The sequence below is a fragment of the Lutra lutra genome, chromosome 8 (genome assembly GCF_902655055.1).
Source record: "Lutra lutra chromosome 8, mLutLut1.2, whole genome shotgun sequence".
NCBI lineage: Eukaryota > Metazoa > Chordata > Mammalia > Carnivora > Mustelidae > Lutra > Lutra lutra.
The window spans coordinates 42,904,533-42,916,087 of NC_062285.1; the positions used below are offsets into that span (position 1 = coordinate 42,904,533).

Consider the following 11,555-nt stretch of genomic DNA (forward strand, 5'->3'; position numbering starts at 1 on the left):
GCACCTGCCTACCTCTGAACTTCATTTTCTTTAGACTTCTAGGGGGTCGGACACTGAAATGTGGATTCCTGGCACTGGAGACTCAGGTGGTGTGTGGGCCTAGGGCTGGGATGGAAGAGCCTAGGACACTGAGTGTAGAGCCAGACCTTTTTGTGGCTGGACAGGTTTTTAATGCCCTAAGTTACTTGCCCATGTCCTTTAGCCAACCTGGCAAATATTGAGGCTATGGTGCTGGAAAGAGGGTCATTTGTGATGAAATTCAAAGCTGAAGAGATGTGTTAGTTACCTGTTGCTATATAATCAATCACTCATACATTTAGCAGTTTAGAACAGCAAACATGTATTATTTTACATAGTTTCTGAAGGTCAGAAATCCAGAAGCAGCTTCGATGAGTAACGTTGGCCGAGTCTCTCACAAGGCTTTAGTCGAGGTGCTGGCCAGGGCTGCACTCATCTGAAGGCGTGACTGGGGCTGGAGGTTCTGCTTCCACAATGGTTCCCTCCCATGATCGTGGGCAGGTCACTCCCATGCCCCGATGCAGTGTAGGAGGAGAATCCACAAGAATGGGAATGCCAGGAAGCAGGGATCATTGGGGGCCATCTTGGAGATTGGTCGGGTATCATATAAATAGACATATTATATTAGTACAATAAATGCCGAAGACCAATTAGTAGGAAGTTATTTTTGCTACGTATGGTTGTTTTCAGATGAATTAACCTGAAGCCAGAGTGCCGTTGGGGGCTCTGACTCTCTCCTTCACCTTAAGACCTGAAGGGCTCCTTCACTCATCCCCACCAAGTAGCAGGACCATACAGATCAAAGTATGACCTACAGGAGACCAAACACCAAAGAGGTGAGGCTTTGGGAAGAAAGCAAGGAGTTAAAAAGGACCAAGAAGCTGTCGAGAAGGAGAAAGGAAGAGAAGCAAGGAGAAGCCCTGAATAGAATGCTTTTTCCAACCTAAGGGACAGTAACCGTAGCATGAGTCTTAAGAATCTAGGACAATTGTCCCACATCAACAGATTGTCTAAAGGGACAAGTTCAGAGGCTGGAGATTCCAGTTCCAAATCTCCCATGTCCCATGGGCTTTGTGTGGACTTTCAAGCCTGAAATAAAGTCCTTTAGTAAAGAACTCTTTAAGCATACTGTGTGTGTGCTTTGCTTGTTAATAGCAAGGCTGTTCTGCTGTCTTCTGCACCATCCCTTCCATCCACAATGAGTTGATGGGTGAGGCTGCATTTGTACCTCAGATAATTAACTCCTATATTACTCTCTGTTCTATTTCATTTTTGTTTTCTCCAAGATTTTCCTAAACTCTTATTTTACATGGTTCACCTTTGTCCGATCTGTGCTACTCAGCAAGAACTGAGTGGTGGGGAAGCAGAACAGGGCGGTGAGTGGCAGCCAAGGTGGGGGGGGGGCAACTTGAAGAGAGAGTGCTCTGTGATCTAGCTGTTCCTTCCCAGGTTGGGATTCTTTCTCCCGCCGGGGCCTTGCAGGATAGACTTCAGTTACATGAAGGATGACAATTTTCTGACTGCTGGGTCAAGAGCAGGGAGCAAAGCTTTTCTAAAAACAGTGGGGGAAAGAGAAAGGAAGCCAAGGGGAGGCTGTGGGTGTGGAAGTCAAGATAGTAGATCAGTCATAGAACATCGAGGCTGAACAGAACGAGTTCTGTGGCACAGAGAAATGAAATAATTTGCCGGAGATCACACAGCGAGGTGGCAATAAATGACTCCTCAAGTAGGGCTTTTAGCTCTGCCTCGCCTGTCTACTTAGGTCAATGAATACCCACGGCTATTGTTCTGTGCATGAAGGAAAGAGAAGAGCAGGGGCTGGCTCTCAGCAGTCTTGTAGAACAGGGGATGAAAAGGCCCACATGGGCAATACACACACCTCTACCCACACACTGTCCTCCGCGGAAGAGACATTGTGAGACAGACTCAGGAGGGATGTGCACGTTTGCGTGGAAGGATCACTTCCATTAATGCTGCCACGACCCTCCTCCTCCTGGCTCATCTGACGGTCAGCAGAGCTGTGGAAGCCCTACTGAGGCTTGAATGGAGTGGTTGCTGGGGCTTCACCAGTGCTCCAGGAGGGTCTGAGATATTCTGCAGGGGACCTGGGGCAGGTGGATGGTGGCCTCTCAGGCAAAGGGGAAGCGTGAGAAAAAGCCCCAGGGCAGGGGTGAAGGTGCTGGCTGGTTTTGGCATCCATAGGCAAGAAGAGTGAGGACCGGGGTGTGGGGGGCGCTCAAGGGAAAGTGGCCACACCTGCAGCTGGCCACCGGAGGCTTCTGGAAGCCTAGAGGGCAGAAGGAGAAGTAGCCGTCCAGATTCCAGCACTGGAATGGCCCAGTCTGGGATGGCCCATTTGTCCTCATGGGGAGGAGGGGGACAGAGGACAGAGGGGGAGGTTCTGGTTCTGGAACTCTGGAGTAGACCGATGTTTTATCTGCCTGAATAGCCAAGGGGAAGGTGATACTATCTCTAAATCTTTGGTATCACTGAACACTTTGGTATAAATATAAGCCACTCCGTGACCTCAGAGGCACTGGCGGAGACGCCTTTTCCTTTGCTTCCAGTTAAAGAGAATTTCAATCAGCAAGTGAAGAGGTAAGAGATAACAAAACTAATAATAGCCAAGATTCATCAGTTCTTTCTCTATTCCAGGCATTATGCTGAGTGATTTCACATGGAATCGTCACAAAATTCCTCGGAGGAAGGAAATGCTCTTGGAATTGCTTTGTGTGACCAGCAAAGGTGTCTTTTTTACTGCAGTGGCTTAATTGGTGCTTGGATACACTCATACAGCTAGTAAGACGGGGCAGTTTGACACCAGAGCCTACTCCCCTGACCACTGCATAATACTCCTCCCCAGTTTTTGGGTGTGGTTTGAGGCTGACCTAGAACTTCTGAGTCAAGTGATTTATCCACAAACTCAGTGGCCTGGCTAGGCTGCTGACCCTCTCTGCTTAGGCACTGGCCATAGGGGACAGAAAGGAGGCTCCCAGGGCTGCCCCTCTCTTCAGGGGCCAGAACAAAAGGGAGGGCAGAGGGAAGTGAAATGTGGGACTGGGTAGGTGGAGGAAGGCAGGAGGTCTATCCCCAGTTAGGTGGTGGGCTGGGAAGTCCTGGAGAGAACAGTGGTCTCCTTGTTCTTTCTGGAAGGTCAGCTCCATCTCATGCAGAGGCCAATTAGAATTCAGATGCCTCTGGAATCTAAATGGCCTCTGGTGAGGGTGGGTGTATAGTGTGGAGCGTAGGTACCCACAGAGCTGGCCCAGAGTCATCCTGTTGGCAGAGATCTAGAGGAGGAGGGGGAGGGCCTGATGGGTACTGTTTCTGGCCCCTGGTCCGGCAGGGTCACTGCTTGCACTTTTGGTCTCAGTGGCTTTGGCTTGCTCCTTCCTTCCTTCCTTTCTTCCTTCATCCCTTTCTTCCTCTCTCATCCCTCCACCTCTCTCTCTTTCCTTCTTTCCTTCCTCTCCTCCTCTCTCCTTCCTCTCCTCCTCCCTTCTTCCCTCCCTCGCTCCCTTCTCCCTCTTTCCCTCCCTCCCTCCCTTCCTTCCTTCCCTTGATGCAAACCCAGGTCAGCCTTTCAGAGTCCTTCACAGAGCTCCCTGATTTGGCCATCGAGTCCCTTTCACACCCTGCTATACCTACAAGGTCTTCCCATCCTCACCTGTCCATAATCATGGGTCTAACACTAGGATGACTCCAGATCAGTCCTTAGGGGCCCTGATGGCATGGGTCCTGCTGTGGTTGAGGGGCTTATAGCCCAGGAAAGTCAGGGGAGACATCCCAGAGAGCTGAGTGGCGGTGCTAGAGGTGGTTCCCAGGCTGGGTAGGAGCAGCACTCTCCAGAAGAGGAAGAGCCCATGGCACGGAGAGGCAGGAGGGAAGGAGCAGACCATCCTTAGCTATATTGGGAACTTCTGGCCTCATAGTAGCCTTTGGGTATGTGAACCTAGGCCAGACGTTGTTCCTGCCTTGTAGGGGATAACATTTGTGTTGGGGAAAGGGGTAAACATGGCCAGGCCTCTGCTCTTTTTTGGGATCCCAGGATTTGCAGTGGCTTCTGAGGGTCCCCTGCTGCCAGTAAGGGGTCCAACCGTGTTATAGGTTGGAGCTCCTGGCTGGGATGGCCTTTGTGCTTTAGAGTTGAGGAATGTCCTCTTTTGCCTGAGTTTTCTTTTCAACATGCAGGTCTGAGCATGTGGGGTGGGGGGTCACATGGGAGATCGTGGCTCAAGGGGGGAGGCGCAGTGGGGAGGGGTACTTGGCTAGACTTTGCTGCTCCTGCCTACTTCCTGGTCTCCTACCAGAATGTGGAGCCCGAGGCCTTGGGCAGCGTGCGGCTCTCTGCTTCAGCAGGCGTGCACCTGCTCTTGGTGCTTCCACCGTTGCTCACTTTCTTCTGGGAAGAGAGATCTGTAGTGACGTAAGGAATCGAGACCAAAGGATCATCTGAAGTTCAGGCTAAAAGTTTGTGAGCATATGGTGCTATCTGGGCTTGAGGAAGAGGGAGTGGGGTAGGTGCCTGGTGTGGGGCTGGCTTAGAAGGGTGCCATTATTCCCTCTCACGTGGAAATATACATTTTGGATCGCTGACCACCTCCCTGGGGGCTAGGACACTGGTCAAAAAAGTAGTCAAAGTTGGTCCTGGATCCGCAGTGTGGGGTGCTCCAGGACAGGCTGGGGCCGGGGAGGGCTATTTCCTTCCCTTCTTTCCTGGCTGATGCCCTAGTAATCATCTCTTCCACCTGAGGACAGATGGAGAAGGCTGATTGGAATGAGAGGTTGGGGTTTTGTCAGGGTGAGTACGCGGGTTGGGAACTGGTGGTGGTGGTACGGGGTGTGTGTGTGTGTGTGTGTGTGTGTGTGTATTGGTGGAAATGGAATATTCAAGAAGGTGGCTGGAAGGAGGATTAAACTTGGTGTTTCTTTGACTCCCACTGCGGTGATCAGCGCCCCTCTGCGGTCCACAGGGGAAACAGCAGCGTGGGCTTACAGGTAGGTCCTTGCTCCCACCCACCCTCTTGGTGATGTTTCTGAAGCTGCTCAGTTCTCCTCTAATTGCTTGTGCTCCTTTGGGGGATCTCCAGACTTCTTGTGGGACCCCGGCTCCTGAGGAGGTAAGGTCAAGTGAAGGATGTGGATTTGCAGTGTGGATGGCTTGATGCTCATGTCACGGGAGATTTGAAGGGGTTTAGATTGGACCTGGCAGTCACCATGGGGGCCTCCAAGCTTCCAGGTCAGGTCCTCTGGCAAGACTGCATCAAGGAGCGCTGGGCCAACATGAAGGGCACAGAGCACAGTCCTGTGGGGAGAGGCTTGAACCTGCCCTGTGAACTCAGAGGGGCGAGGACAAAGCATTGCCCTCGTGACTTAGGCAATGGGTAACTACACGTGGAGCATCTTCCTTTGGCTTCACTGTGCCTTGGAAAGGGTCAAGGTAGGATCCAGCAGTCCCCAGAGCTCCTGCTGGGTGGCTCTGTCCAGAGGAGGGCTCTCTACTCCCCACTCCACTGGGAACATCTGCCGAGAGGCTGGCGGGGAATGAGCTATTCAGTTCCATTCTGAGTTCTTTTCTTTTCCTTTTCCAAACTCATTTCAGGGCGTCTAGTAAGATCAGTGTTTCCAAATTAGTGATTGTCTAGAACGTGTAGGGGTTTAGCCATTGCAGGAAGAGGAGCAGGGGTGATCATGTAATAAGCACAGGCCAGGGACTTTCCAGCAATCCCTACCTCCCACACAGTCAGGCTCTGACCCCATCCCGCACTGAGCCCTCTTCTCCCTGACTCTTGCCTCACAGGACTTGTATTCTGAAAGGACCAATGCCCCTGGAGGTGGGAGGTGTCCAAAGGCCCTGACCCAGAACAGGCCCTGCCGTTTGGGCTCTTTTCCAGTGTATTCTGGGACCCTTAGGGAGGGGCTTTCCTCTTCTCCCTTCTCCCTCTTATCCTCTGTTCCAGCCTTGCTGGCCTTCAAGCAGAGGGTCGCTATAACCAGGCATGTCCTTCTTCTCCCTGCTTTTGCCTTTACACCCCCATGTCCCTCACCTTCCTAGCCTTGGCCTTGTGTTTTCCATCTGTCTCTCCTTTCAATCTTTTCTAGCCTTCTTGCTGCCTACCCTTCCCAAGGCAGACACGGAAGCCAGGTCACTGTTCCGAAGCTTCATAACCTCCTCCAGCACTAGACAAAGGTCTCGCCCTGTCCCATCCCACTTCCTCAAAATGTAGCATGGAAATACAAGATAGCCAGGTCTGTTGAACTCTGTGTGGGTGAGGGCTTGCCTTGGGCCTGGTTCTGCTGAGCACATGCGGCTTTCTTGAGAATAAGGACAGGAAACACACAAAAGATTCTACCAGTAGTTCCTGTTTAAATTCTTGAACCCCGGTCAGTTTTCCAAAAGGTCTACCAGGACTGAATTCTCACTTGTCCCCAAATGCTCAAAGCTCAGTAAGGGACCACATAAACTAAAGACAGTTGAGATCCTTGTTCTCGAGGGGTCTTTCCCCTTTGCCTGGTTCTTTCATCCAGGAGGCCACACCAGGAATTGGATCTGAGGCCATAGTTGGGCAATGGAGTGTGAGGAAAAGGACTTTGGCCAGGGGGCTGCAAGTTATAGATTAACTTGGGGAGGGGGGAGGAGGGACCCAAGGAAGGGACTGCTGACCTGGGATACTTTGGGCTTCAAGGGGTATGAGCAAGAGGAGTCTGGGGACCAGTGCAGTCTGGAGGGGCCCTCAGTGCCTCTCTGGCTACTTGACTTTCCTGAAGACCTGTTCGCACACTGCATCCCTTGCAGTCAGCTCCTGGGGACAGAGTGGGAATAATGAGAGAGAGAAAGAAGTTTTTTCCCAGCTGGAGTTCCTTTCTCAAGGTCCTTGAGCTCTGTTTAGTCCTTCAGGATACAACAGCTAGAGCATTTGATATATGGGGAATTGTATCATTGTCCCACACCTTCAACTTTTCACCCCAGAGGAAGGAAGGGAGCTGGGTCACGGAATGTGAAATGGCTAGTCTCCATCTCTAGTCACAATTTATGGACATTCATCTGACTTGTAGCCAAGGCCCACCTGGCCCCTGGATTTCCTCCTCTCTCTACTCTTCCCAGGGCTTTGTTTTTCCTTTCTTGGTTGCCCTCCTTGGAGGGGGGCAGGGAGTAGAGTGAGGGACTGATTTGATTTGGACAAGGGGATGAGTCCTAGGTGGAGGCCCCCTTCCTGGCCCTCACCCAGCTTACCAGATACAACTTCTCTCCCTCCAGCCAGTGTCTCCAGCCTCGGTTGGGGACCTCCCCTTTCTGCACACATACCAACTGCTCTTCTTCCCAGGTTACAATGGTCTATAGGGAAAGCAGGAATAAGGGAAGATTTGGGGGCTGAACGCCCCAAATGCATCCAACTCACTCTGGCTGCGCTGCCCTCTTCACACCACAGCTGATACTGTCTAGCTCCAGCCCCTTCATTCTGAATAAGATGGCTGCTCTGATTCAGCAGGACTCCCCTCCCCAACCCCCAAAGGGCACAGAAGGGGGCCCACAGTTTGTCTACAGTGACTGCTAGGGCAGATACTGCTAAGTATCCTGGAGCAGGATAACCAGGGGTAAAACTTGGGGGCGGGGGCATGGAAGGTGATGAAGAACAAAGACCTTGTCCTTTGGATACTTCCAGCTGGACTAGAGGGTCTTTCAGGAAAGAAGAGGATTGGTTGGGAGTCCCACCAGGGAATCTCTCCTCTTTCTCAATTTCTTTTTTTTTTTTTTTAAGATTTTATTTATTTATTTGACAGACAGAGATCACAAGTAGGCAGAGAGAGAGAAGGAAGCAGGGTCCCCGCTGAGCAGAGAGCCTGATGTGGGGCTCGATCCCAGGACCCTGAGATCATGACCTGAGCCGAAGGCAGAGGCTTAACCCACTGAGCCACCCAGGTGCTCCTTCTTTCTCAATTTCAAGGACAGCCGAAGTGTCCCTGAGAGTAAAAGATCATCACCCACCCACCCCCGAATCAAAGTGGGGTGAGCCTGGGCATTCCAACCAGCATTTATCAAACCCTCCCATAGGATAGGCCCTGCTAACCAAGGAGCTCCGAATCTTGGTCAGACAGAGCAGGAAACGGGTGCCGGTGATGCCAGGCAAGGGTTGGGGATGGGAGTGGGAGGCAAGAGCTGAGTCTTCACAGAAGTGAGGATTAGTTAGATTGGAGATACTGGGCAATTTCTAGCAAGGGAAGGAGTAGCATAGAGGTAAGAAAGAAGGGCACATGGTTGTAAGTGGCTCTGAACTAGAGTGTTTGTAGGAAAGACCCTTGTATGCCATGGACCTCATCTGGAATGTAAAGGATTATCTCTGAGAGGGTTTCCATTCATGATCACTTTTACATCTTCGGTAAATCCTTGTGGCTACAGTATGCAGAGTGGGTTAGAGAAAGATTAAGTCTGAGGGGCCAGATTTGGGCACCTGATGAGAAATGAGGGCTTGACTGAAGGTGGCACTAGAGAAAGGCTAGGAAGAATCAACAATGTTCAGTGGAAATACAATGGGCCATGAACACAAGGTCCATTAGAAAATGCAAGATCCCTAGTAGCTGTGTTAGAAAAGGAAGAAGAAACAAGTGAAATTAATTTTAATAATACATTTTATTTAATGTGGAATAGCTAAAATATTATCTTTTCAGCATGTGATTAAAATAAAAATTACTGAGATGTTGTACATTTTTTGGTATTGTCTCAAAAGCCCATTATATCTTTTACGCTTATAACACACTTTATAAGTTTGGGTTAGTTGCATTTCAAGTGTTCAAAGGCCGTATATGGCTATACTGGGAGAAGTTATAAAGACTTCCTGACCAATTAGATGGTGTGTGTGTATGTGTGTGTATGTGTGTGTGTGTGTGTGTGGTTGTTGGGGTGGAGGGGTAAGGGGACAGACCTGTGACTCCCAGGTCTGTGGTCTGGCTGGTTATTGCCATTCATGAAGACAGTAAATATACAAGCAGGAACAGTGTGGGGTAGGAAGATAATAAATTTGGCTTTGAGCTTGGGGCATGCAGATGGAAACATATAGGCAGATGAAAACTTCATCGTGGAGCTCAGGAGGCAGCTCTGGCTGGAGAATCCATGTCAAGGACAGTTTATAGATGGTGGCAGGAATCATGGGTATAGATGATTTAGCCCATGCTTTGGTGCACAGACAAAAGAGAGAAAGTCAAGAACAAAACACTGGGGAAACCCCAGTGAAAGGGATTCATAGGAGAGCTAGGGTCTGCAAAGGAGACCAAAAGGAAGGCATAAGAAGCAGAAAGAAATAGAGGAAAGGGGACTCATAGAAGCTAAGAGAATAGAGACTCTACAGTGACCAACAGGGTCACAGGCTAGAGGGTGAGCCATTTCTTCTTTGGGTTGGGGTGACCTGCCTTCTTCATCCTTTTGGCTGGCAATGAGCGGTTGGGGGACTGTAACCTTGGGGACTTCGCAGCCTGCTGTAGCAGTCCCTCTCTCTGGTTCAGGTGGGGGGAAAGGGCATTTCGTTTTGCCCTGGATTGTTAAGAGCCCCCTGCCTGCTCGCCCACGTGCCCTCCCCCAAGCCTGGGGAGAAGTACCTGGCATTTTCGTCCATCCACGATCCTTAGATCCTCCTCAAACTCAACTCCCACCTCGAATTCCAGAATGTAGTTGCGGAACGTGCTGAGGGTCTTCACTATCATGTGGTTGCCCTGGTGGTCAATCTCCTTGTCTGGCTTGAGCAGCAGGGCTATCTTCCGCAGAGCTACGCTGATGTCTGTGGGGGCTGTCTTTTAGTGGGGCTCCCCCACCGGCAGCAGCACTGTGGGGCTGTGGGCCACCCCTGAGCTGGATCTGGGACTGTAGACTAACTCTTACCAATGCCCTGGCTACAAATGGATCCCAAGTCCAGTGCTATCACCCGAATCCTTCCATAGCATCCAACCCCAGCACCCCCTCTTCTCCATGGGACAGAGAGGCAGGGAGGAAAGGGGAAAAGGGGAGGGAAAGGGGTCTGGGAGAATGAGGCCATTACTTAGGGCTTGGAGGTAATCCTCCATGTTCTTCTGGGAGACAAAGCGGTAGTAGCCGGTGAGGTTGGGAGGCATTGTCTGGGCTTCCCAAGTTGGAGACAGAGCTTTCTGGAGACTAGAGTGGGCAGGGTGCGGAGGGAGTGGTGTTGTCTGGCAGGTGAGGCTGAGAGAGTCCAGGGTAGCCTAAACACACACACACACACACACAGAGAGAGAAAGAGAGAGAGAGAGAGAGACTGTGTGAAGGTCTATGCTTACCAGGGTTTTTATAGGGCTGGATCCTGCTGCAATAAGAGTTCCTACCAGACTTCCTCCCTTCTCCCATATTGAGTTTGGGTGGGGCTGGTGCCTGGAGCCTGAGGGAGGGGTAGGAACTTGGCCACTTGGTGCCAACCTCGACTTTTCCTGAAGAAGGAACCTGGAGCAGAATCTGTCATTATCCAAGACCTGACCCTTTTCGAAGGTCGGTTTTGGCTTCCAGCTCATTTTCAGCAGGCTTGGGAAATGTCTCTGAGCTCTGAGGTCTGGTCTTGCTGTGTGGAGCGGGGGCTTCCGGGCTCCTCCAGGGATGAGTTCTAACAATATCCTGAGATCCCAAGACTGAGTCAGGATCCTGAAAGGTATCAGGGGGAAGAAGTGGAAAAAGATGGGGGATAGTCAGCTGGCCAGGAGCCACGGTGAAGGAAATGCTAGAGGGCTGCCTCACACAACTCCCTCAGGCAGCTTCCCTGAGCTGGGGCTGCAGCTCTGGCATTCAACTCCTTGTCCTGTAGGGCCGTTAGGAAGGAGGCAGAGCAACTGCTCTTCCCAAGCACAGAAGGGCTTGCCAGCATGACAAGGTGTTGAGTTCAAAGTCTGGAGTAGAAAGTGAGAGAGTTTTGTTGGCTATTCTGGAAAATTTTGGCTTGGACCCAGGGATTTCCCTCTCCCTCTGAAGTCAACAATGGTACCATCACCTCCAGTCCCCAGTCTTTGGACAGCCCATGCTTACCAGATGCATTACCACAGTGGGGGCTGCCTAAATTATTGTGTACCTTCCCTTCACCCCCCCCCCCCCCCCCACCAGCCCTTTCTCTCTCTCTCTCTCAAACATACCAACTTCCCTGGCTTCAGAATCAGCTGGGTTGGTTCATCATAGTTTAAGATGGGAAATTCGGGGAGAGGGAGGCAGGGACCCTAGGCAGTGGAAAAAATCCCATCTAGGAGTGAATCGTCTGGACAGGTGTGTGTGTGTGTGTGTGTGTGTGTGTGTGTACACAAATCTCTCACTCTTCCTCCAGTCCCAGAACACTTTCCACCTCTCTGCTGACCATCCCATGGCTTTCTCAGACACCTGGGGCTGGGAACGGAAACTCTAGGATCTCTTGGGTTCAGGCTGTGGGTGTTGCTTCTAGGAGGCACGCAGCAGGGACCTGCTGATGGGCTGAGCTGTGAAAAGAGGTTAATGCAGAGTTGGTTGTGGTGGTGGTGGTGGGGGTGTGACGTGATACTGCCCCTCCTTGCCTCCCTCA

At 51.2% G+C, this 11,555-nt stretch overlaps 1 protein-coding gene across 2 annotated transcripts; it reads right to left on the bottom strand.

Annotated features, from left to right (window-relative positions):
* Positions 1 to 375: 375 nt before the first annotated feature.
* On the bottom strand, positions 376 to 10,283 carry RBP5 (retinol binding protein 5). 2 transcript variants are annotated; one of them, XM_047739955.1, is made up of 4 exons: positions 10,047 to 10,283; positions 9,610 to 9,788; positions 7,253 to 7,354; positions 376 to 601 (listed from the first exon to the last, which is right to left on the bottom strand). In XM_047739955.1, exons 1-4 carry the CDS (start codon positions 10,117 to 10,119, stop codon positions 521 to 523), a joined length of 435 nt encoding a protein of 144 aa, XP_047595911.1. In that variant the 5' UTR covers positions 10,120 to 10,283; the 3' UTR covers positions 376 to 520. The 2 variants fall into 2 exon arrangements, with proteins under 2 accessions (XP_047595911.1, XP_047595912.1); XM_047739956.1 differs by lacking the exon at positions 376 to 601 and adding an exon at positions 6,361 to 6,821 and having other exon boundaries at positions 10,047 to 10,278.
* Between the last annotated feature and the right edge of the window lie 1,272 nt (positions 10,284 to 11,555).